Genomic DNA, 24,966 nt, shown 5'->3' with positions numbered 1-24,966 from the left:
GGCTCCACACCGGGCTCCCCGTGTCCCCACACCCCCGTGTCCCCCGTGTCCCCCGTGTCCCCCGTGTCCCCCGTGTCCTTCATGCCCCCCGTGTCCCCCCCAGTGCTGCCCCGCTCCCAGCCCTGTGCCACCCCCTCCCTGTGCCCCCTGTCCCCTCCCTGTCCCTTCCCGGCAGGTCCCTCCCCGGCCCCCCCCTTGACCCCACTTGTCCCTCGAGAGCCCTCAGGGCAGGTGTGGCCCCAGGGGTGGGGCACCTGGCCCAGGTGAGGCTCTGGGATGGCTCCAGGTGCCCTCTGTCACCCTGTGCCCCCCCCGTGTCCCTCTGCCACCCCAGTGCCACCCTGTCCTTGTGCCACCCCCGGTCCTTGTGCCACCACCCTCGGTGTCCCCTCCCCTCCCGCAGCAATCCCGGCTCTTTCGTAACCAAATAATTTATTTCCTAACAATCAAACAAGACAGAAATATCCATGGACACGGCAAAAAGATCTCCTAAAACACGGAATTCCTAAAAAAAAAAAACAAAAAAAAAAAACCCAAAAAAAAAACCCAACAAAAAAACCCCAAACCAAAATTAAAAAAAACCAAAACACCAAAAAAACAAAAAACAAAACAAAAAAAAAAACAACCCAACCCCCCCAAAAAAACCAACAATAACAAAAAAAAAAAAAAAAAAAAAAAAGGAGGAAAAAAAATAAAAAGGAAAAAAAGCACCATTCTATTGGCTTGCCACGGGGGTTCAGCCCTGCAGTGGGACAACATTGGGATATTTACATTTACAGCAGGAAACGGGAGCTGAGCCCGTCCCAGCTGGGCTGGAGCCACTGCTTGGGGAGAGCAGAAAGAACAGAAAAAAGGAGGGGAAAAGCACAAATAATCAGAAGTGTCCCAAAGAATAACAAAGCTCGAGTGGAGACGGGGGGGTGGCTCCGCTGGACAAATCAAGGATGAAAAGAAAAGGACATTTTGGTGCTTCCTGGGAGCTGGTGGTTTGGGATCTGCATTCCAAGAGGAAAAAGAAAGGAAAACCAGCCCCAAAAATGGGGGGGTTTGGTTCCCACCCGTCCGTGCCCCGATCCGACTCCCCCCACTCCCTGGATTATTTTTTATTTTTTTACGTCACAACCTATAAAAAAGTCCTTCCTGCAGCTTATTTGATAGGAATGCTGGTGGATCAGTGAATTCCAGGAGAAGGCTGGCACCACCACGGGCACTCGGGGGGACTCCGGGCCAGTGCAGAGCTCTGGGGGTCCCGGAGCTCAGCCCCACAGGGCAAAGGGCTGGCAGGGGCAGCCTGGGCGACAAGGGGAAAAAGGGGACAAAAGGGGACAAAAGGCATTGGGAACCCAGAAAGGCACAAAGCTGCCAAAACCCCTCATTTGTGCTGAGGCCAAACCTTCAGAACGCCCAAAACCGACCAAAAATCAACGTCTGGTACCTCTGGAAGGGCCTGCCCAGAGCTGGGAACCACCTGGGATTCCCCAGCTGGAGGCGAAGCCGCCCCAGCAGCTGCTATTCCTCTTTTTCTCTGTCTTTTCCACCTTTTTGCCTTTTCCCCCCTCTTTTTGGCGGTGCAGGGGTTGAGCTCAGGTGCCCAGGGTCTGTGACAACGCCAGAGGGTGGAAAATTTCCAGCAGCTTTGAAGGAAAATTCCTTGTGGTTTGGTTTTTTTTTTTTCCCTCTCTTATGAGCCAGCACATGGAAAAAAAGAGGCAAAATCTGAGGGGATTTGGGCAACTTGTGGGGCCTGTGGGTTCCCATGTGAGACAGGAATGGGATTGGGGAAGGGAAAAGGGAAGGGAAGGGAAGGGAAGGGAAGGGAAGGGAAGGGAAGGGAAGGGAAGGGAAGGGAAGGGAAGGGAAGGGAAGGGAAGGGAAGGGAAGGGAAGGGAAGGGAAGGGAAGGGAAGGGAAGGGAAGGGAAGGGAAGGGAAAGGAAAAGGAAAGGAAAAGGAAAGGAAAAGGAAAGGAAAAGGAAAGGAATAAGGAGGAAAGGAACAAGGAGGAAAGGAACAAAAGGGGAAAGGAAAAAGGAAGGGAAGGGGAAAGGGCCCAGGAGAGGGAGAAGCGCCGGGGTCTCCTGCTGCCCACCATCCCCAGCACCGCTCGGCGCATCCCGCTGCCCCGCAGCACCGGCATTTCCTGAGAGGCACCGGCAGAGGCTCCGGGCTCCATCCCAGCCCTGCGGGGTCCCCGGACCCCCGCCCGGCCCCGGGGGCTGGGAACGCCTGGGAGCGGGCAGGGGCAAGGGGAAGGTGCTGCGAGCGGAGCTCTCCGCGCCTCCACAGGCCAAGAGGGGAGGGAAAGCTCCGTGCGGTGCGCTGGGACACGAACCCACACCACGGCCGGGAACCGCCCTCGCTTCTGGAACCTTCCAGGAGCCCGGAGCGATGCCGGCGGGACGGAGGGGAGAACGCCGCGGGGTTATTGCTGAGCAGAGGCATCATCTTTGTGCTGAAGGGGTGGAGAGAGGCCCCGGCTCCCTCCGAGGTAGAGAAGCTGTCCCCGAGAGGATGGGGAGGGCATTCCGGGCTCTGCAGGGCCGTGCCCCGCTCCGGGAGCGGCACAGGAGCCCAGGGCGCTCCCGGGCTGGCGAGGCGTCCCTGAAGGTTTAGAGTCGGGCAAGGCGGCCCCGACTGATCCCGAACGCCGCTCCCGGTCCCGCGCACGGGAACTCGCAAAGCACCGGCTGCGTGCGGGACCTGCTCCCGAAAACCCCCAGCTTGTCCTGAGGACGGAGGGAACACGGGGCAGCGACGGCCCGGGGAGCATCCAGGGCAGGCTCCTGAGGCCGCTGCTATTGCCGGGCGGGCAGGGAGGAGTCCCGGGAGAAAACGGAGAGATCCGGGAGCAGAGCAGGCGGTGCAAACGGAGCCCCGGGAACAGGCGGTGCAAACGGAGCCCCGGGGGCGGGCGGTGCAAACGGAGCCCCGGGAGCGGGCGGGCCGGCGGGGCTTTCCGTGCAGGGAATGCTGTCGCTGTGGCTGTGGCTGTGCCGGCCGGTGCCGTTCCAGGGAAGCGCTCCCTCCCTACACGCCCGCGGGAAGCTTCCTGCCGCCCGCCGCCTTGGCCCGCGTCCCGCCGGAGCTGGCGTAGCCCTCGTCGCTGCCCAGGCTCTGCAGGCTGCTGCGCTCGTCCGAGTCGCTGGGGCTGCTGCTGCTCCAGTCCAGCTCGGCCGGCAGGTCGTCCGTGCTCTCCACGTCCACGTCCATCTCTTCTGCCGGGGACACGGGCGGCGTTGGGGCTCCGGCGGGGCCGGGGCTGCCCGCGGCCGCGCCCCGCGCCGGGCTCTCACCTTGCTCCGAGTCGGAGCGCTCGGAGGAGACGCTGGAGCCGATGCTGTCGATGCGGACCCGCTCCATGCCCAGCTTCTCCAGCTGCCGCTGCAGGTGCCGCTGCTCCCGCTGCAGCTGCTCGATCTGGTGCAGGGCTCGGCGCTCCTGGTCCTCCAGCTTCTGCGGGGAACACGGCGCCCTGAGCCCGGGATTCCCTCGGGACCACCCGGGACAGGGCACCCTGAGCCCGGGATTCCCTCAGAACCGCCCGGGATTCCCACCCAATTCACCCCGGCTCCCAAGGGGCTCCCATCCTCAGCGTGCTTGGGATGTGGATGGAGCCGGAAGGATTCCAACCCTCCCAGTTATCCCAGCCCAATGCTGGCTCTCTCCCAGTTATCCCTGCCCGGTGTCAGGGCTCTCCCAGTCATCCCAGTCCAATTCAGAAGTACCCCAGTTACCCCCAGCCCCATCCCAGTGCTCCCGCCATCATCCCACCATGATCCCAATGCTGTCCCCATCACCCCAGCCCCATCCCAGTACTCTCCCAGTCACCCCAGCCCCATGCCAGCCCCCTCCCAGCCCATGCCCCATCCTGGAACGCTGCTCCGGTGCTGGATCCCGTTCTGGGCTCACCTGGATGTGGAGCCGGGCCCTGGTGAGCAGGCTGAGCGTGGTGTGCCGCCCGGCCGCCGCCCCCAGGGGCACCAGCCCCTTCAGCCTCTCCAGGCACAGCCGGAGCTGGGCTCGCCTGCAAAGGGGGGAACACAGCTGCCAAGGCTTCCCCAGGGCCATTCCCACCCCGCTGCTGGGGGGAAACGGGGTGCTGGGGGCTGAACCCCACCAGGAGCCTCCCCAGCGCCCGCGGATGCCAGAAACTGGGAGAGAATGCAGCCAGGCGAAAGGAAAAGCTCCTGGATGATCCCTGCTGGCTGCTGGGGGGGATCCCAGGCAGCAAAATGGCCTCGTGATTCTGGGTGAGAATGCCCACTTTTGGTCATTCTCCTCCATGGCTGCCCCGGCTAACACCCAGCAGCACATCCCCTGGGAGTGCTTCCTTTCCCTATTTTTAGCAGGAACAGGGTGGTTTTGGACACAAAAGCCCCAGATCCCTGCAGGAGCACTGGCTGTTCTCCAGGAATCCTCCCTCTTCCTGGAACATCTGGGTTTTCTCTGCTTTACCAGGTTAGGGCAGGAGGGAAGCTCCAGCTCCTGGAGGAAATCCCTTTTTCTGCTGGAAAAAAGGGATTTCCTTTTTTCCCCAGTTTCCCCCTGCTCCCAGCAGGTCGCAGCCTCCCCGTGCCCATTCCCAACCCCGGGATGTAGGTCAGGTCCTTGGCAAGGGGGTGCAACACCCGTCCCTGAACCGCCTGATCCCGGGCAGCTCCAAAGGGATTTTGCAAGGACCTGCTGGTCTTGTTTGGGATATGCTGGGAGGCAACAGGGATTTCCTCACCCAAAGGGCCTCGGGATGGCAACACAGCCCAAAATAGTGGGATTTACTCGGGGTAAATCCCAAACTGCAGCTGGCTCAAAGATGAGCCTGTGAAAAGATAATTTTCCTGAACAAGCAGGGCTGTGGGGATGGAGGTGGTTCCCAACAAGCAAGGACAGGGAATGCTTGCGTCCTTGGCGTCCTCTATCCCCTTCCTTCCCTCCCAAGCCATCTCAGGATGGTGGAACACCCCTGGAAAAGCAATAACTGCCCCCTGCCCAGCTCCTGACACCCCCTAGCACTCACCTGTTCTTCTCCATCTCATTGTGTGTCGACCTGGAAGAGAAGGAAGGAGTTATTAACTCCTCTGGCTGATTGGGGATTAGCACTTGGGATTAACGTGTGGGAATTAGCAAAGGCTCCCTGCAAAAGCTGCACACCCCGGAGCTCCCCACCCAGGCGTGGTGAGTGCCAGCAAAAGGGTCAGGAAAACCATAAAATGGGATTTTAAACCTGAGACTCCTGAGTTTTAGAGCTGGGGGTGGGATCTACAGCTCATCCCTGTCCCCCAAACCAGGAATATCAATTGGGAAAAGCCTTCCCTCAAAAAAAGCACAGAGGAGACCCCAAACACAGGAAACCCACAACAAACCCCCCTGAAGCTCCCAAATCCCACAGAGCTGGGAAAATGTGGAAAACAATCCAGGACTGGCTTTTTCTCCACTGAAATCCAGGAGGAAACCACAGCCCCCGGGAGGAGCTGCTTCCCTGCCCTGACTTCCCAACACCTCCAGGAGCTCCACTCCAGTTTGGGGAAAATGTCGTGATGTGCCTGAAAATATAAATTGGGAATAACCCAGGGGCTGTTGGGATGGGGATTTCTACTGGCATGGCCCTGGGGGACCTGGGAGGGCTGGGAAAACAAGGATGTCACCAAAGGGAAAGGAGGGATGGCACCAAAGGGAAAGGCAGGGATGGCACCAAAGGGAAAGGCAGGGATGGCACCAAAGGGAAAGCAGGGATGGCACAGAAGGGAAAATGAGGGATGGCACAGAAGGGAAAGGAGGGATGGCACCAAAGGGAAAGGCAGGGATGGCACCAAAGGGAAAATCGAGAATGTCACCAAAGGGAAAATGAGGGATGTCCCAAAGGGAAAGGCAGGGATGGCACAGAAGGGAAAGGCAGGGATGTCCCAAAGGGAAAGGCAGGGATGTCACCAAAGGGAAATCAGGGATGTCACCCAAGGTAAAAGCAGGGATGTCACCACCACAGCAGTGGGAGATGCTCCCCCAGGTCTCCATCCCTTCTCCAGCCTTTCCTGCTGGATCACCCTGCTCCAGGGGCTTTTGGGCCCCATCTCCCATGTCCCCAGAAATGTCCCATCCCAGCAGAGACATCTCCAACTCCAGAGGGATTCTCCTGGCACGCTGGAAGGGCTCAGCTCCTGGGCAGGGCCTCCCTTCCATTCCTCCCTGGATAAATGTTTCACACCCAGCCCTTTACCAAGAGGCTGCCATGAGCTGCAGCTTTATGAGCTTGTCCCTTCATTCTAAATTATCCAAACACTTCCTGAGCACAGGTACAGACAGGGGTGAAGCTCCCATCACCTCCACAACCGCTAATTACAAATCCATCCTCTTTTCTGCCTGGATCCTTCCTGGAATGGCTCTTTTCTCTTCGTTCACCATCACCAATATTTAGAGGGGAAAAAAAATGAACGGACTGATGGATTTAAACTCTGGATAAATCAAACAGGGACAGAGGGGCCGGCAGCCTCACCCCGGGGCAGGTGGAGCTCCCCACAGAGCCACTGGTTTGGGTTCCCAGCACTCTGAACCTCAGCTGATCACCAGCCTTCCCTTCGGAATGTGTTGTTTCATTGCCGAAAACCCCAGCAGGCGGACCCAAAGCAAAGCAAATATCCCCAAAGCAGCGAGTCCAGGCGGGACAAACCCCCGGAGCCCGCGGGATTCCGCCCCCCGAGGGGCTCCCGAGCCCGGCCCGGCCCCGGGGCACCGGGGAACCGCGAGCTGCCAAAGGTCGGGGCGGCGGCGCCGCGCAGGCGGGAGCGCTCCCGAGCAGGAAAAGGTGACAGGTGTGCTGCCACCAGCGCCGGCCCCTCCCTGGCACCTGGGGACGTGTCGGGATGGGGCTGGGGACACGGCCCGGAGCCGGGAGCAGCTGCGGGGAGGGGATTGCAGGGGGCGATGAAGGCTCCGGGTGCGGGGATCGCTCCGGAATTCAGTGTGGGTTCTGCAGCTTGGAGAAAAGGATTGAAACCAGCGGGGGACAGGGACAGAGGGACCAGGGGAGGGTCTGGGGTGACTCGGGAGGTGACACGAGGGTCCCCGCCAGCCCTGCCCGCTCGGTGACAGCAGCAGCTCTCCGGGCCGGTCACCCCGGGACAGGAAGGTGCCACCCACGGTGTCACACCCGCTGACAGGTGGACTTTGGTGACAGCAGAGCCGCACCCAGCGCTGTCACACACCCAGCGACAACAGGAGCTGCCCGGGCCGGGTCAGCCCATGGCAGCGGGGTCTGTCACACACACCGGGGACAGGAGGGTGCCCCGGCACGGTGACACCCCCGGCACGGCCCCACCAGGGCCCGGGTTACCGGGGAACCGGCCCGGCCCGGTGCCAGCGGGGCCTCCCCGAGCCGGGAGAGCGGGGACGGGAGCCCCGGGCCCGGGGCACACCTGGGCACAGGGGGACCGGCAGGCACCGAGCAGCGCCGTGACAGGAGGGTGCCCCGGGCCTGCCGCACCCCCGGTGACAGCGGCAGCGGGGCGGGGACCCCGGGCCGGCCCGGGAGCAGCGGCCTGACCGGACACGGAGCCCCGCGGGCCCGTCCCCCCCCCGGAGCCAGCGGGGACACCCCGGGCCGGGCGGGGCCGCGCGGGGCCGGAGCTGCCCCGGCCGGGCCCCACAACGGCCGGGCCCCTCCGGGCCGGTCCCCCCGCCCCGCCCGGTGCCGCCGTCACCTGCCGCCGCCGCCGCTCCTCCGGGCCTTGGCGCGGCGCCGCGGGGCCTCGCCGTCCTTCCCGCCGGGCCACAGCGAGGCGTAACCGTGCTCGGCTTCTGCGGAGACACAACGGCGGGCGCGGGTCACGGCGGGGCCCGGCCGGGGGCGCCGCCGGGGGCACCGCGGGGGCGGCGCGGGGGGTACCTCGCTCCCGCCGCTCCAGGAACTCGGCGGCCTCCAGCAGCATCTGGATGCCGAGGCGGGGGGGGGCGGCCATGGCGGGGCCGGGACGGGCCGCGACCGGCGGCGGGGGGGGAGCGGCGGCCTCTGCCCGCCCCGAGCGCCGCTCCGCCAGACCCCGCGCGCGCCACGCCCCCAGCGCCGCTCATTGGCGGAGGCTGGGACAGGCCCCGCCCGGCCCCTCCGCTGATTGGAGGATGACGGGCAGGCCCCGCCCCGCGCCTCCACGAGCGGCGGAGAGGGAGCGTGGCCGCGCCTGAGGACACGCCCCCCACCCGCTGCTATTGGACGAGAGCGCCACGCCCTCCTGCCATTGGCCCGACCCTCCCCGGCGGCGCCCCGCCCACACGACCGGCCCCGCCCCGCTGGCCGCACGCTCTGCCCTGACTCACTTCCTGCCGCTCAGCCAATGGCGAGGCCGGACGGGGGAGGGGGCGGGGCCTCGGGTACGTCGGGCAACGTAAGCAGGGACAGGGACAGAGACAGAGACCCCCGAGATGGGGACAGGGACCCCCAGAAAGGGACCCCGGGATGGGCACAGGGACCACCGGATACGGACCCTCGGGATGGGGACAGGGACAGAGACCCCCGAGATGGGGACAGGGACCCCCGGGATGGGGACAGGGACCCCCAGAAAGGGACCCCGGGATGGGGACAGGGACAGAGACCCCCAGGATGGGGACAGGGACCCCCAGAAAGGGACCCCGGGATGGGGACAGGGACAGAGACCCCCAGGATGGGGACAGGGACAGAGACCCTCGGGATGGGGACAGGGACAGAGACCCTCGGGATGGGGACAGGGAACCCAGGGACAGGGACCCCGGGATGGGGACAGGGACCATCGGACACAGACACTCAGGATGGGGACCGAGACCCCCCGGGCAGGGTCCCCCTGTGTAGGGACCCCCAAATCGAGAACCACCCCCAACCCCAGGCAGGGCTCAGAGCACCCAAATCCCCTCCCAAAACCCAGAGCACCCCAATCCCACTGCCCCCATGTGGGCTCCCCAAAATCCATGTCAACCCCAAGGATTTGTGGGAAAGGGGGAATGCAGGCCCTACTTTATCTCTGAATGATAGAAATTGAAGGAAAAAATACATCTGGGGTTTTATTAACAGGGAAACAAACCAAAACAGGGGAAAACACAGCAAAAATCCCAGCCAGAAACTGACCTTTGTTGTAAAAAAAAAAAACAACAAACAAATATCTGGGAACTCGTGGTGGGTCTGGGTGTGGGATTTGTTAGGAATAACCCAAATTCCACTGGAATCCAGCACAGAAGCCACCCAGGAGAGTGCAGGGAGGAGAAATCCTTCCGTGGTGGGAGCCTGTGCCAGCGTCAGGCGATGAAATCCAGGGGCCTGTTGAATCCTCCTTTCCTGTTCATGTATTGCCTGGGCGAGGATGGAGCCAGAGTCAGCCCCAAATCTGGGGAAATCGGGACAAAAACACCCAGAGGAACCCACATGGGAACTCAACTCCCCAGGGATTTGAGCAAAAGGAGGGCAGGAGGGCTCCCAGTGAGGAGCTGCTGCAGAGGAGCCCAGGTGCCAGCAGAAAGGGAGCAGAATTGACAATCAGGGTGGTTTTTGGGGACAAAGCAGGCGAGCAGGGTCACTTTCCTCTGCTCTGATCCTTGCTGGGCACATCCCAGCTGTTCCTAAGGTGCCCCTCACTCCTCATCCTCCTGATTTCCCCATTCCCAGGGAGATCTGGAGAGCTCTCACCTCTGCTTCTGAGTCTAAACCTCACCAAATTTCCATTTTCCCTGGAAGCTGGGTCAGGGTGAGACCGTGGCCACAGCTACCTCACCAAACAACCTCCTCTCTCCATCCCAAAGCAGGACACACACCTGTACTTCCTCTTCTGGGACACGTTGATGGCGTAGGCATTGGCAGCACCATCCACCTTCTTCCCCTGAGGAGAAACGCCCCAAAATCCCATGGATTACCCCCAAACAGGGCAGCTGGCACCGCAGAGCCCCTGGAGTGGCGCTCACCTTGGTGGTATCAAAGGAGGCAAACCCCATCATCTTCATCATCTCGATCTCCTCCTCTGTCTTGCCCTGCAAATCCTCCTCTGGGGGGAGAAAATCGGGGATTGAGCAAACACGGATGTTGGGATGCCCAAAAACCCAGGTGTCCCTGGGCTGGCCCTGGGACACCCAGGGGTGCTCCAAGACGGAGATCCCCCCTCACCTGTGATCTGCCGCTCCTTCTTGGAGTCCTTGAGCTCCTTCTTCTCCTCGTCCCGGCGCTCCTTGGGCCGTGCTGGTGACGAGGAGCTGGAGCGGTGCCGGCGCGGGGACCTGCTGGGGCACAGAGCTGGGGCTGCAATTCCCACCTGGAGCTGCTGCTGTCCCCAGGCCACCCAGGGTGCCCTCACCGAGCTGTGCCCACCCCAGGCTGGTGCCCCTGCCCTCACCTGGATCACCCCTGCCCTCACCTGGATCATCCCTGCCTTCACTTAGATCATCTCTGACATCACCTGGATGTCCCCACCCTCACCTGCATCATCCCTGCCATCACCTGGATGTCCCTGCCATCACCTAGATCATCCCAAACATCATCCTGGATGTCCCTGCCCTCACCTGGATCATCCCTACCCTCACCTAGATGTCTCTCCCCTCACCTGATTCATCCCTGCCATCACCTGGATGTCCCTGCCCTCACCTGGATCATCCCTGCCATCACCTGGATGCCCCTGCCCCTCACCTGGATCATCCCTGATATCACCTGGATGCCCCTGCCCCTCACCTGGATCATCCCTGATATCACCTGGATCATCCCTGCCATCACCTGGATCATCCCTGCCATCACCTAGATGTCTCTCCCTTCACCTGATTCATCCCTGATATCACCTGGATGCCCCTGCCCCTCACCTGGATCATCCCTGATATCACCTGGATGTCCCTGCCATCACTTGGATGGTCCCTGCCCTCACCTGGACCATCCCCAGCCTCACCTGGATCGCCTCCGGTGCGGGGAGCGGGAGCGGCTCCTCCTCCTGTCCCTGTCCCGGGACCGCGATCGCTCCCGCCGCCGCCGGTCCCTGTCCCGGGACGTGGAGCGCGAGCGCCGCCGCTCTGCCCGGGGAAGGCAGGCTCAGCTGCTGCTCCCTGCCCGCTCCCCAAAGGGAACCCCACGGAAACCCCGGCCCCGACCCGGGACTGCCCTTCCCACCCCGTCAGGGACCCCCTGGGCACCCGCAGGAGGGAGGGAGCAGCAGGACAAATCTCCAGATGGAGCGGGGGAATGATCTGGGGGGATCAGCCAGGAGGGGAGGGAGGATGGGAGGATGGTCCCCAAAACCTGAGCCAGGAGGGGACGGAGGATGGTCCCCAAAACCTGAGCCAGGTGGAGAGGGGTGTGAGGAAAGGAAGAGAAGGAGAGGAGGAGGAGGAGATAAGGATGGGGAGGGGGAGAAGAAGGAAAAGGAGAGGAGGAAGAGGAAAAGAGGAGGAGGAGAAGGAAGCAGACAAGAAGAGAAGGAATAGAGAAGGATGAGAAGGAAGAGGAGGATGAGGGAGGCAGTCTCTGCTCATCCCCAGAGCGAGGAACCGGGGCCTCCCCGCCCTGAGGGTCTCAGTCCCCCCTACCCCCGGCCCTTCAACCCCGATCTCCCCACGCCCCGGGTTCCCCCTGACCTCCCCGGCTCCCCCCGGTGCCCCGGTGCCTCCTCACCCCGCCGCGGCGGTGACCGGGAGCGGCTGCGGCCCATGGCCGCCCCTCAGCCCCGCGCTGCTGCTCCCACGGCGCCGCCGGCCCGAGGGACCCGGCCTGAGGGGACCGGGCCCGAGGGACCCGGCTGAGGGGAACGGGATGAAGGGACCCGGCTGAGGGCACCGGGCCGGCGGGGCCGGTCAGCACCGCATCGGGACGCACCGGGCCGGTCCCGCCGCTCGGCCCGAGAGCCCGCCCAGGCCGGAACGAGAGGGGACAGCCGGGAGGAAGAGGAGGGCTGGAAGGAGGAGAGGGCAGGAAGGGGAGGGGAGGAAGGCGGGGCCGTTACCGTCGCCCTCCGCAGGCCGCTGCTCCACCGGCCCGGCCCGGTGCCCGTCCCGAGCGTGTCGGCTTCGGTGATGGGGGGTCCACGAGGGGCCTCTGTGAGAAGCTGCGGGGACCTTCCCGGTGTCCGGCACACCCATTCCCACCTCCACCCTGTCCCATCCCAGTCGCAATCCCAATTTCATTCTCATTTCCACCTCCATCCTCATCCCCTTCCCATCCCATCCCCACGTCCACCCCCGAGGCTCGGAGCGCTGCCGGGTGCCAAACACGGGGTTTATTTATTTATTTACTTACACCGGCGTTCCACGCGCTCCCGGCCGCGATTGTCACACGCGGGGGGACAGGGACAGGGACATGCCCCCTCCCGGTGCCGTGCCGGGGCTCCAGCAGCCGCCCCTTGTGCCCCGGTGGGCAGCGAGGTGCTGAGCCCGGCGGGACTCGCCCGTCCCCGCTGCCTCGGCGGGATCAGCCTCTGTTTTCCAGCCCGGATCGGGGATTTGCTTTGCCCTGAGCCTTGCTGGAGCGAGGGGAGGGGGCGGCAGGGAGGTGGGCTGGGGGGATTACCCGAGGGGTGGTCCTGGGATATGATATTGGCTCTGTTCCCCTCCATCATGGTGATGATGGTGGCACTGGAGCCTTCATCCCTTTCTACCTGGAATTTCATGCGTGGGGAGGTCAACCCCGGGGTCCCCTGCAAAGCCAGTGGCCCTTGGGAAAAGGGGTGACAAAAGCCCCAGGGACAGAGCCTTGGGGAGAAAAGGGGTGACCAAGGCCCCGGGGACAGAACCCTGGGGAGAAAAGGGGTGACCAAGGCCCTGGGGACAGAACCCTGGGGAGAAAAGGGGTGACCAAGGCCCTGGGGACAGACCTTTAGGGACCAAGTGGGAACAAAACCCCTGGGGGAGCCCCCGGGTTGGGCTGGGGGAGTGGCAGTGCTGTCATTCAGGAATTGCCCCCAGGTGTGACAGTGCTACCCCAGGGAGGTGACACGGCTGTCCCTGCAGGCTCTGCTGCCCTGGGTCACGCAGGTGACAAAAATGGCCTCAGAATCAGTGGCAGTGAGGAGCAGCCCCTGCAGTGACAGGGTTTGGGGGCTCAGCGTGTCCCCTGGGTGCCCCCCATCCTGCAGGGGTGGGGTGGGGACCTCTGGGAGGACACTGGGCAGGGCAAAGGCTCTCCCCAAACTCCAGGAACCCAAGATCCCTGCCTGAGCTCTCCCTGCTGCTTCCACCCCCTGTTCCATGAGGCTCCTGCCCTTCCAGCGGGGATCCAACCCCCAGGAGCCGTCTCACAGCAGGGAAAGGGTTTGAAACCACAGTGATGGCACATGGGGAAACCCTGCCGGGCTGGGGGAGCCCCAAACGGGGGGATGGTTCCAGACCTCCATGGACTCAGCAAGGCTCAGGGGGAGCGCCCCAGGACAGGGGCAGGATCTGGGGCTGATCCCGGTGGTTTATCCCCGAATGCCAGCGCTGGGAGGGCTGTGGGGAGCACGGGCTGTAACGCTGGCAGGGAAGGGAACGCCAGGAAGGACGGAACGGAACGTGTGCTGGGAATTCCAGAGCTGGGAAAAGCAGGGGGCCGGCGTGGCCGGGGTTGCTGTGAGCTGGCAGCGTGTGTTCATCCCGAAGTAGCACTTAGTGAGTGAGCTTTGCTCAGTTTTTAAATAACACAGACAATTCCCGGAGGGGTGTGGGTGGTTTTTTTTCCCTATTTTCCCAGGTGCGGGTCGTGCAGTGAGGTGGGGGCTTGTCCAGCGGTGGGAAATCCTGCTGCTCTTCCTTGGGTGGGCAAAACACGGGCTGGGGGTACCAGGAGAAGGGGATGGAAGTGGTCCTTGAGCCCACGGAGAGGAAGGTTTACAACCCAGGGAGGAAAAACCTCATCTCCTCCCTCGGGAAAAGCAATCCCGTTCTCCTGGCGAAGCGATGGACAGTTTTCCCTGGGGATGAAGCCAGCACCATTCCAGCAGGGGCGAAACAGAAGGTGAAGAGAATAACCACGGAACACCCTTTTCTTCCTCAAACCAAGCAGCTCTGGGCCCCGGTGAGACAGCGCAGCCCTCGGTGGTGGGAAGGGCCGGAGCCCAGGAGGGACAGGGGCAGGGAGGTGCAGCGGGAGCTTCCCCAGACGGGAGCACGGTCTCTCTGAGCTCGGTGGCAGCCCCCAGAGGGGGTGACAGGGGGGACGAGGTGCCTCGTGCCCGGCAGGCAGCCGGGTTCCGGGGTCTCGGCGATCCCCAGGGACGCTCAGGATTCGATCTTTTCCTTCTTTTTGCCTTTTTTCAGGAAGGACGGGGTCCGGAATTTCTTCTTCTTTTTGGAGGGTGATTTGGAGGGCGAACCGTCGGGGGACACGGGGTTGCTGGTCACCGTCTCCTTCTCCTTGGGGGCGTCCTGGTCGGCGTTGGTGGTTGTCCGGTCTGTCCCCCCTTTGCCGAGGTTTTCCTCGGTGCTTTGCTCCTCGTCCTTCCCGTTCACCACCGCCGGTGGCTCCTTCTTGGCAGTGGAATCAGGGGGGGCTTGGCCACCATCGGCCTTCTTGTCACCTTGGGGAGAGGGAGCGGGGGATTGGGGCTGCAGCACCGCTGCTCTGGGGGGTTTGTCCCCCCAGATGTGCCGTGGGGCCTGGGCAGGAGCAGGATTTGGGCTCCCCGAGAGGAGAAGGTTGGGATTTGATCCTGTCCTGCCGCAGGCACCGCTCCCCGAGCCGCCCCCTCCCTGCGGGACAAGCGATGTGGGATGGAGAGCCGGGAGGAGGCAGCAGGAGAAGCAGGAAGCGACACCAGGGAGGGAGGGAGGGTTCCCCGGGGGTTCCTAAGGGATTTCCATGGACCAGAGATCCCCCCGAGCCCCTGTCCCTCGTCCATCCGGGGTGGCCTCTCCGTACTTACTACGGCGCCAGGGATTCAGGGATAACTCCTTGGGTGACAGGCACACGGGGAGGAAAGAGAAAGGAGACGTTGTGGAGACACACAGACAGACAGACGGACACCACGAGACACCATGGCAGAGCCAGCAGCCCCGAGCCGCGCCCCGGCACCCGCTGTGGGTGGGAGCAGTGGGGTCTGGGCTGGGGGACAGCGCTGTCCCCTGCGCCCCACAGAGCCACCGCACAGCCACCACTCGCGTCCTCCTGCCACGCTCCCCTCGGCCCCTCCGGAGCGGGGTGACAGCACGGGGTGACACGAGGCGACAGCCACAGCCGCCCTGGTGCCCCCACTCCTGCTGCTCACGGGGACCCCAGCCCGCATTTCCCTCGTTTTGGGGTGCTCGTCACCCCACTCACCCTCCGTGGGCTCCGTGGGCGGGGGTGGCTCTGGGGGGGGAGCCCCGCTGTCCTCTGCAGCCGTGTCCTTCTCGCCTGCCACAGAGACACACGCTGGCCTCGGTCCCCTCGGTGCCACCCGCGGCTCTGGGGGGCTCCGGGGGTCCCTCCTACCCTGCAGGCGCTTCTTCCTCTCCACCTCCTGCTTGTACTCCTCCAGCTCCTGGTCCGTCAGCTGGCTGAAGGGGTTGGGGGGCTCTGGCTCGGGGGGAGCCTCCTGCCCGCCCTCCTTGGCCTCTGCGTCCCCCAGGTGGCTCTCGGTGGACTGAAACAGAGCCACAGAGCGGTGTCACCTCCCTGGGGCAGTGTCACCCCCACCGGAGAGATGGGGACATGCAGGGTCACACGGGGACATGGGGTGACACAGGGTGACATGGGGTGGCACAGGTGACAAAAGGTGACACAGGTGCCGTACGGGGCTGCGGCTGGTCTCGGCGATGACGCTGGCCAGCAGCTGTGACTGGGGCCCAGCTGATTTCACGTCCTGGCGGTTTTGCTCGCGGATCTGTGGGGAAGGGCAGAGCTGAATCCCCTCTGAGGACAGGGCTGAGCCCCCCGAGACCCCGCTGTCCCCCTGCCCTGCCCACCTTGTTGCGCATCTCCAGCACCTCCTGCGGGTCCGTGTAGAGCGGCACGAACTGGTTGGGGTTCTCGATGCGGATCGGGGTCCCGCTGCTGCCCTTCTCCACCTCGTCTGCCCGCAGCCACTGCAAACCCAAGGACAGGTTTGGGGAAGAGGAGACGCCCGGGATGGAAGGGAGACCCCAACAAATGCAACTTGTATAGAGGGGAGACCCCGATGTAGAGGGGAAGCACCATAAATGCAGGGAGACCCCAATAAACGGCACAGAAGGAAGACCTGACTGCATGCATCGTGCATAGAAGGAGGAAGACTCCAAAACAAGTTTCCCAATAGTATAGGGAGACCCCAATAAATGCATCTTGCATAGAGGTGGACCCCAATAAATGAGGAGACCCCAATAAATGCATCTTGCATAGAAGGAAGGCCTCAGTAAAGGAGGAGACCCCAATAAATGCATCTTGCACAGAGGGAAGACCCCACTAAAGCCAACAGCACTCGGCCCCACAAGAATGGGGCGGCGATATTTCAAAATAACCATTATTACAGGACGCAGGGGGTCCCCAGGCCTCCCTACACCCCAGATTTTCGCGGGGTCCATCCCAGGACCCCCTCCACCTCCCTGTCCGTCCGTGCCCAGGCCCCCTGTGCCCCTCACCGTGGTCTTTGTCCTCTGGGCGCCGGCGCTGCCCTGCTCCTCGGCCAGGCTGACGCGGGTGTAGGTGTTGGGCGTGTTGAGCCACCGCGTCTTCTCCTTCTGCTGCTTGTGGGCGTGCTGGCGCAGGGCGGGGGTCCCGGCCGGCTCCTCCTCGAACACGAAGGCCGTGACGGTGGCGGGGATCAGCACGTCGCTCTTGGGCTTGCTCTTCTCCTGCACGAACGGGTAGCGGTACGTGTAGCCCGTGCGGTAGCCCTGGGGAGGCAGGGAGAGGGGAGTCAGCACACAGGGCAAACCGAGGCTTAGGAGAATGTTTTTGTCTCATGAATTATTATAAAGAAAGTGATTTATGAGTTCCCATCAACAAGAATTAGTGGAATGAGAAAACGGCTAGCGCAGTAACCTATTTTAGTGAAAGAATGTTTTGCACCTAAACTATAGGTCAGTGGACAAGATATGTAAAATTACCTGAAAAGAAGAGAGAAAATATTGTTATATTCGCTAGCCCTTACCAAGCACTGAACTGGGTTTCACTGCGCTGCTGGCCGGTTAGGTTTAACCCAGTGCACTCTGACATTTATATATAAACACACGTTTTTTTTTTATATATAAATATAAACATATGTCAAATAAATATATTTTTGTGTAAATATAAATATATAAATATAAGTATAAACATATAAAGATATAGTTAAAGTATTTCTATAAATAAATAATATATAAATATATAATCTATAAATATATATTTACATATAAAAATAAAAATATAAATTTTATATATGAATAAAATATATTTATATATTAAAATATATAAGTATATAAATATATTAAAATACATAAGTATATAAATATATTAAAATACATAAGTATATAAATATATGAAAATATATAAGTATATAAATATATACAAATAAAAAGAAACATTTAATATATTTATATATAAATATATAAAAATATTTATACGCAAATATAAATATAAATTTCATAAATATCTGTAAGTAAATATAATATACAAATATATAAACAAATATATTAAAATATAAATAAATATGTAATATATTTATATATAAATATATATGAATATATACACTCTGAATAGAGCAGCGGCCCTTCCTGCAGGAAGGAACCGAGCCCCTGACAAACCCCGCTTTATCCCGCCCGTGTCGGGGCGGGTGGGGCGCTCACCAGGTTGTCCAGCATCCTCATGAGCGCCTCGAACTCGTGCTCGCCCAGGCGGCTCTTGTGCAGCGGCCCGAAGGCGGCCCCGGCGCGGCGCACGGCGCTCAGCCCCTGCGGGCCGCGCTGCTGCTGCTGCTCCAGCACGATCAGATTCTGCGCGCCGCCCGCGCTGGCCAGCGCCGACACCTGCGGGCACCGGGCACGGCTGGGCGGGCGCCGCGGGCACCCCCGGGGGCGGCGCAGGGCGGGGAACGGGGCCGGGAGAGGGGACAGATCGGGGAACGGGGCTGGGAGAGGGGACAGATCGGGGTGTGGGGCTGGGAGAGGGGACAGATCGGGGTATGGGGCTGGGAGATGGGATACGGGGGGAACGGGGCTGGGAGATGGGACAGATCGGGGTATGGGGCTGGGAGATGGGACGGGAACGGGGCTGGGAGATGGGACAGATCGGGGTATGGGGCTGGGAGATGGGACAGATCGGGGTATGGGGCTGGGAGAGGGGACAGATCGGGGTATGGGGCTGGGAGAGGGGACAGATCGGGGTATGGGGCCGGGAGAGGGGACAGATCGGGGTATGGGGCCGGGAGAGGGGACAGATCGGGGTATGGGGCTGGGAGAGGGGACACGGGGGGAACGGGGCTGGGAGATGGGACACGGGGGGGAATGGGGATGGAATGGGGCTGAGAGTGGCACAAATCGGGGCACGGGGATGGCAATGAGGCGCAAACACCTGGCGCAGCTCAGGGCACAGGGGAGGAACAGGCCCGAGAGCTGGCACAGCTCGGGGCATAGGGAAGGGACACTGGAGGGGCAGAGAGCCGGCACAGGTTGGGGCATGGGGATGGAAATGGGGGGCAGAGAGCTGGCTCAGCTCAGGCAATAGGGATAGAAATGAGGGGCAGAGAGCTGGCCCAGCTCAGGCAATAGGGATGGAAATGAGGGGCAGAGAGCTGGCCCAGCTCAGGCAATAGGGATGGAAATGGGGGGCAGAGAGCTGGCACAGCTCAGGCAATAGGGATGGAAATGAGGGGCAGAGAGCTGGCACAGCTCAGGCAATAGGGATGGAAATGAGGGGCAGAGAGCTGGCCCAGCTCAGGCAATAGGGATGGAAATGGGGGGCAGAGAGCTGGCACAGCTCAGGCAATAGGGATGGAAATGGGGCGCAGACACCCGGCCCAGCTCCTGCAATGCCCCTGGGCACCCCGGCTGACCCGAGCCCGCCCCAGCTCCCTGCGCGCTCCCCTCCGTGCCCGGCCCCGGCCCCGCGCTCACCTGCACCTCGCAGGCCGCCTGCAGGTGGAAGATGCTGTAGAAAGCCTCCTCGGCCGTGTCCCCCAGGGCCAGCACGCCGTGGTTGCGCAGCACCAGGATCTGCCGCGGGATGTCAGCGGGGCGGGCGGGGCAGGGCGGGGCCGCCCCCGCGCCCCCCCAGGTGCGCGCTCACCTTGCAGGTGGGCCCCAGGCACTTCTGGAGCTCCACGCGGTCCGCCTCGTCCTCCACCTCCCCGCGGAAATCGAAGTAGGCGACGTCCCCCAGGAGAAGGGCGGCCCGGGAGATGGGCAGGAGCCCGCAGCGCATGGCCGAGACCTGGGCACGGGGAGGGACAGGGCAGGGGGCCGAGGAACGCCAAACAGCCCCAAAAAACACCAAAAAACCAACCACCAAAAACCCCAACTGCAGCCCCCCCAAAACACCAACAACCCAAAAAACCCTACAGCCAGAAACCCTGCCATCAGTCCCCCAAAAAACCCTTCCACCCCCAAACCCAACCTCCACCAAAAACCCCCAAGTTCTCCTAATTCCCAAGCCCCTAAATCCCCCCAAAAGCCTCAATCTCCCCCCGGCCCCCAGACCCCAAATCCCCCAACCCCTCCAAAACACCTTTCCACCCTCCCAAATACCCCCCTAACCCAACCTCCCCCCAAAACCCCCAAGATGCAAACCCAACCTTCCAAATCCCCCCATGTTCCCATAACTCCCAAGCCCTCAAATCCCCCCAAACCCAACCTCCCATAAAAACCACCCCATTCCCCTGACTCCTGAGCCCCCTAAACCCAACATCCCCTAAAAATCTCTGCATTCCCCTAACTCCCAAGCTCCCAAATCCAACCTACCACAAAAACCCCCAAGTGTCCGTAACTCCCAAGACCCAAATCCAACCTCCCCAAAAAAACCTCCACATTCCCCTAACTCCATAGCCCCCCAAAATCCTGCCCAAACCCAACACCCCCTAAAAATCTCCACATTCCCCCAACTCCCGAGCCCCCCAAATCCCCCCTAAGCACCCCCATGTTCCCATAACTCCCAAGCTCTCAAATCCCCCCAAACCCAACCTCCCCCAAACGCCGCCACATTCCCCTCCCTCTGGAGCCCCCGAATCCCCCCAAACCCCATCTCCCACGAGCTCCCCTGCCTCCCAAGCCCCCAGACCCCTCTCCCACCCCGCTCCCCACGTACGGCGGCCGCGGCCGGGGTGTGCAGCCGCACGATGCAGCGGATGTCGGGGCGCGCCGCGTAGATGGCGGCGTGGAGGCTGAAGCTGCGGGCGTCGGGGGCGAAGCCGGTGCTGCCCTGCTCCACCACGGCCCCCAGCACGTTCACCTTCACCTGCGGGGCACGGGGGGCTCAGGGGGCTGCTCCCTGCCCGGGCAGCCCCGCGTTTGTGGGGTGTTTTTAATTTTGGGGGGCTCACCAGGCTGGCCGCTGTCACCTCGCTGCACGCCAGCCCCTGCGGGGCCACCAAGAAGTGCTCCTGCTCCTTGCTGACCCGCAGCTGCCGCGGGGGACGGGGTGGGGTGAGAAACAGCCCGGAAAAACCCCAAAACGGGCATTTCCCGAAAGACCCACACCGCTCTGATCGCCCCTAAGCCGTGAGAAAGGCTCCGAAACTCCCCCCCAAACCAACACCGCGAAGGAACCCAATAACAACCCCAAAACCCCCCAAAATAACAACCCACAAACCCTCAAAGTCCCAACCCACCTCAAATGTCCAAACCCCCACAAACTGCCCCACAAAACACCAACCCATCAAACCCTCAAAACCCCAACCCACCTCAAATGTCCAGAACCTCTTAGACCCCAAAAATAACAACCCACAAACCCTCAAGGCAACCCCAAATCCCCCCAAAACAACCCCCAAATCCCCTATTTTTTGTTTTTTGGGGTGCTCACGGTGACAGCAGCGTGTCCCAGCTGTGCCCAGCCATACAGGTCCAGCAGGTACCAAAAGCCCTCTGAACCCCCAAAACAACCCCAAATCCCCCCAAAACAACCCCAAATGCCCCAAAAGCAACCCCAAATGCCCTATATTTTGGGTTATTTTTGGGGTGCTCACGGTGACAGCAGCGTGTCCCAGCTGTGCCCAGCTGTACAGGTCCAGCAGGTACCAAAAGCCCTCTGAACCCCCAAAACAACCCCAAATCCCCCCAAAACAACCCCAAATCCCCTATTTTTTGGGTTATTTTTGTGTGCTCACGGTGACAGCAGCGTGTCCCAGCTGTGCCCAGCCATACAGGTCCAGCAGGTACCAAAAGCCCTCTGAACCCCCAAAACAACCCCAAATGCCCCCAAAAGCAACCCCAAATCCCCCCAAAACAACCCCAAATTCCCCCAAAACAACCCCAAATGCCCTATATTTTGGGTTATTTTTGGGTGCTCACGGTGACAGCAGCGTGTCCCAGCTGTGCCCAGCCGTACAGGTCCAGCAGCCGGTGGATGCTGCCCACCTTGCAGCGCATCAGCCGCTCGCCCTTGGCCAGGGCCGGCCCCTCTGTCCCGTGCAGGTCATTGATGGGGGTGACCGACGCCAGCCCTGGGGATTGGGGACCCCCCGTCAGCCGTGGGACCCCCGAATCACGGGGGGCTCAGTGGGGGAAGAGGGTTGTGGGATGGGTTTGGTGGCTGGCAGGGTTTGGCGGACCCAAAGGTTTGCTGGACATCAAGGTTTGGTGGCCACAAAAGATTTGGGGGTCCCTGAGGCATTAAAGGCTTGGTGGTCCCCCAGGTTTGATGGCTCCAAAGATTTGGTGGGCCTCAATGGTTTTGGAGGGGTTTGGGGGCACCCCAAGTTCCCAAAGAGTCGATGATTGTAAAGGTTTGGGAGTCCCCAGGATCTCAAAAGTTTAGGGTCCCCCAAATTTTGGTGGCCTCAAAGGTTTGATGACCCCAAAGGTTTTTGGGGACCTCAAGGTCCTAAAAGCTTCGTGGTCCCAAAGCCCCTGAAGGTCCCAAAGGTTTTGGTGAGATTTGGAGCTCCAAGGTTGCCCAGATTTGGTGTCCCCCCAGGTTTTGGGGTTTTTCCCACCCCGCCCCTCGTCCCTGGAGGGCCCCACGTACCCATGGGCGAGGTGGGCAGGGTGGCAGGGGACGTGGTGGCCATGAAGTCGGCGATCTGCCGCAGCGCCCACACGTGTGACGAGTTGTTCCCCTTCTTCATCTGCTCCTGGATCAGGCTCTCCAGCTCCTCCCGGAAGGACTGTGGGGACAGGGTGACACTGGGCTGGGTGGCACCAATGGGGACATCGGGGCCGGGGCTGCACCGCTGGCTCGGTGGCACAGTGGTGGCAGTGGGGACAGCATTGCCAGCTTGGTGCCACAGAGGTGATGGTGGCACCACCGGATTGGTGGCACTGTGATGGTGGCATCACCACCCTGGTGTCGGTGTCACCGCTGCCTTGCTGGCACGGTGGCACTGGCAGCTCAGTGGCACTGCCAGGTGGGGACACCGTGTGGTGACATCCACGAGCTTGGGGACAGGAGCGACGGGGCGGGGACAACAAAGGACAGGGCTGGCGACAGGAGGGACGGGACTTGGGCTGCGTGGGGGACAGAAGAGAAGAGGTTGGGGACACGAAGAAGGGGTTTGGGGACAGATGGGACAGGGTTGGGGACAGGAGATAAGGATCGGGGGATGTAAAGGAAGAGGTTGGGGACAAGTGGGACAGGGTTGGGGACCAGCGGATGGGGTTGGGACAGAAGGAACGGGGCTGGGGACAGGCGGGATGGGGTTTGGGGACAGGTGGAATGGGGCTGAGGAAGAGGAACAGGGATGGGGACAGGCGGGACGGAGACGGGAACGGATGGATGGGGTTGGGGACAGGCAGAACGGGGCTGAGGACACACGGAAAGGGGCTGGGGACACACGGGAAGGGGCTGGGGACACACGGCACGGGACTCACCGGGCTCTGCAGGATCATCGTCACCCGCTTCTTCTGCTCCATCAGGTTGAAGTCCTGGCGCAGGTCCCCGGCCCCGCCCCGCGCCCGCAGGAACTCGGGGTCCTCCTGGGGGGCACAGCGCGGCCCCGGGGCGGGGGGCTCGGGCAGGGGCTCGGGGCTGGCGGCCGTGCTCATCCTGGGGACACGCGGGGACACGGGGGGGACACGCGCGGCGTCACAGCCCCGGTACAGATTGGGCAGAAAGCGCCGAAAACACGGAGCGGCTGCGGCCCGCTGATAAGGGCACAGGGGAACCGCCCTGCCCGGCGAGGGGACACCGGGAGGGGACAGCGGGCAGGCTGGGGGACAGCGCCGAGAGGGCTGAGGACGGGCGGGGATGGGGCTGAGAACGGGCACAGCTCAGGGCACCCATGGGCGCTCCCCCAAATTGGGGTCACCCGCTATGGGGGGCTCGGCCCCACTCTGCTGTCACACGGGCAGGGGTTCCTGGCCCACCGACCCCAAACCGGCCCCAATAAGGCCCCCAAAGGACCCCAAACCGGCCCCAATAAGGCCCCCAAGGACCCTCCCCTCCCCTCCCGGTCACCATCCCCAGTCACTGTGGGGGTGCTGCCCCCAAGGCCCCCCCAAAACAGGGCGGGGCCGCTCCTCCAGACCTTGGGGCTGTCCCTCAGTCCCCCCCCCCCGCCATGCTCAGAACAGGGGGGCACCCCCCGATTTCGCGGCTCGGAGCGCACCTGTCTCACCGGGCCGCGGTAAATCCGGGGGGGCCGCGCTGGCCCCTGGGGAAGGCAGGGGGGGCTTTGGACGCCCCCACCCCGGGTTCGCCTTCCCATCATCCATCCATCCATCCATCCATCCCCCCCCGCCTCCATCCATCCATCCATCCATCCATCCCCCCCCGCCTCCATCCATCCACCCATCCATCCATCGCCGCCTCCGCCCGCGCCGCGCCCAGCGCCGCTGCGGCAGCCGCAGGGCGGGGGGGGAGCGAGAACCGGGATGGAACCGGGATAAAACCGGGATGGAACCGGGATAAAACCGGGATGGGAGCGGGGCTGGAGCGGGGGGGCCGCAGCATCGCCCCCGCCCAGGGGAGGGGGAGGGGGGGGTGAGGATGAGCTCGGCACCACCCGGGGATGAAGGCCCAGCACGGGGGGAGGGGAGGGATGCAGCCCCCCCCACACACACCTGCGTGCGGCCAATTTGGGGAGGGGGCAGAGGAAAGAAGGGGGGGTCCCCCAGGCTCCCCCCAATCCCCGCCGCCCCCAGGGCGCTGCGGCCGCGGCTGCTGCCATCACCCACCTTCCTCCTCCTCCTCCTCCTCCTCAGAGCATCCTGACAAAGGGCCGCCCCCCCCCGCACCACGCGTGTCCCGCGCCTCCCCCCGCCCCGCCCCGGAGCCAACCCCGCCAATGAACAGCGGGGGGACCCCCGAACCCCGGCAATGAACAGCGGGGGGACCCCCGAACCCCGCCATGAACAGCGGGGGGACCCCCGAACCCCGACAATGAACAACGGGGGGACCCCGACAATGAACAGCGGGGGGACCCCCGAACCCCGACAATGAACAGCGGGGGGACCCCCGAACCCCGGCAATGAACAGCGGGGGGACCCCGGCAATGAACAGCGGGGGGACCCCCGAACCCCGCTAATGAACAGCGGGGGGACCCCCGAACCCCGCTAATGAACAGCGGGGGGACCCCCGAACCCCGCTAATGAACAAACAACGGGGGCACCCCCGAACCCTGCGCTGCCGCTCCCGCAATCCACCTTTATTAATTAATTAATTGGGGTCATATCAACGATCATTAATAAGCCATTACCTGGGGGGGAGGAGCTAATTGCTAATGACAATTTCATAGAGAAATTAATTACAGCTCTGCACCCCCCCCCCCAGACTCTGCGTTTTAAGGGGGACAGACCCCCTGTCCTCCCTTAATTTGGGGTGTGGGTTTTATGGGGTGCGGGGCGCCAGGAAAGGAGCGTGACCCCAAAAATGGGGAATGGGGGCTGGAGCCTTGAGCTTGGCCTTCGGGGGAGACCCTTTTAGGGGCGTCAGGAAACACCTGGAAAAAAAAGAGGAAAAAGAAAAAGAGGAAAAAAAAAAAAAAGAGGAAAAA

At 62.1% G+C, this 24,966-nt stretch overlaps 3 protein-coding genes across 6 annotated transcripts; all 3 read right to left on the bottom strand.

Moving 5' to 3' along the window:
• Positions 1–2,931: 2,931 nt before the first annotated feature.
• Positions 2,932–7,947, bottom strand: MXD1 (MAX dimerization protein 1). The gene is made up of 5 exons (XM_058042477.1): positions 7,875–7,947; positions 7,690–7,786; positions 5,013–5,042; positions 3,908–4,022; positions 2,932–3,451 (listed from the first exon to the last, which is right to left on the bottom strand). Exons 1-5 carry the CDS (start codon positions 7,945–7,947, stop codon positions 3,026–3,028), a joined length of 741 nt encoding a protein of 246 aa, XP_057898460.1. The 3' UTR covers positions 2,932–3,025.
• Positions 7,948–8,993: 1,046 nt separating this feature from the next.
• Positions 8,994–11,648, bottom strand: SNRNP27 (small nuclear ribonucleoprotein U4/U6.U5 subunit 27). The gene is made up of 6 exons (XM_058042466.1): positions 11,595–11,648; positions 10,876–10,996; positions 10,110–10,219; positions 9,911–9,990; positions 9,764–9,828; positions 8,994–9,305 (listed from the first exon to the last, which is right to left on the bottom strand). Exons 1-6 carry the CDS (start codon positions 11,629–11,631, stop codon positions 9,251–9,253), a joined length of 468 nt encoding a protein of 155 aa, XP_057898449.1. The 5' UTR covers positions 11,632–11,648; the 3' UTR covers positions 8,994–9,250.
• A 1,313-nt stretch (positions 11,649–12,961) lies between these two features.
• ADD2 (adducin 2) lies at positions 12,962–24,222 on the bottom strand. 4 transcript variants are annotated; one of them, XM_058042479.1, is made up of 15 exons: positions 24,149–24,222; positions 22,844–23,018; positions 22,002–22,140; positions 21,326–21,477; positions 20,359–20,439; positions 20,124–20,273; positions 19,110–19,253; positions 18,938–19,036; positions 17,672–17,851; positions 16,487–16,741; positions 15,836–15,955; positions 15,664–15,753; positions 15,363–15,513; positions 15,201–15,284; positions 12,962–14,469 (listed from the first exon to the last, which is right to left on the bottom strand). In XM_058042479.1, exons 2-15 carry the CDS (start codon positions 23,015–23,017, stop codon positions 14,171–14,173), a joined length of 2,118 nt encoding a protein of 705 aa, XP_057898462.1. In that variant the 5' UTR covers position 23,018; positions 24,149–24,222; the 3' UTR covers positions 12,962–14,170. The 4 variants fall into 4 exon arrangements, with proteins under 4 accessions (XP_057898462.1, XP_057898465.1, XP_057898464.1 ...); XM_058042482.1 differs by having other exon boundaries at positions 15,210–15,284; XM_058042481.1 differs by lacking the exon at positions 24,149–24,222 and adding an exon at positions 24,035–24,058.
• Positions 24,223–24,966: the final 744 nt, after the last annotated feature.

Source organism: Melospiza georgiana, chromosome 31 (genome assembly GCF_028018845.1).
Source record: "Melospiza georgiana isolate bMelGeo1 chromosome 31, bMelGeo1.pri, whole genome shotgun sequence".
NCBI lineage: Eukaryota > Metazoa > Chordata > Aves > Passeriformes > Passerellidae > Melospiza > Melospiza georgiana.
This window is presented reverse-complemented; position numbering and strand designations above follow the sequence as displayed.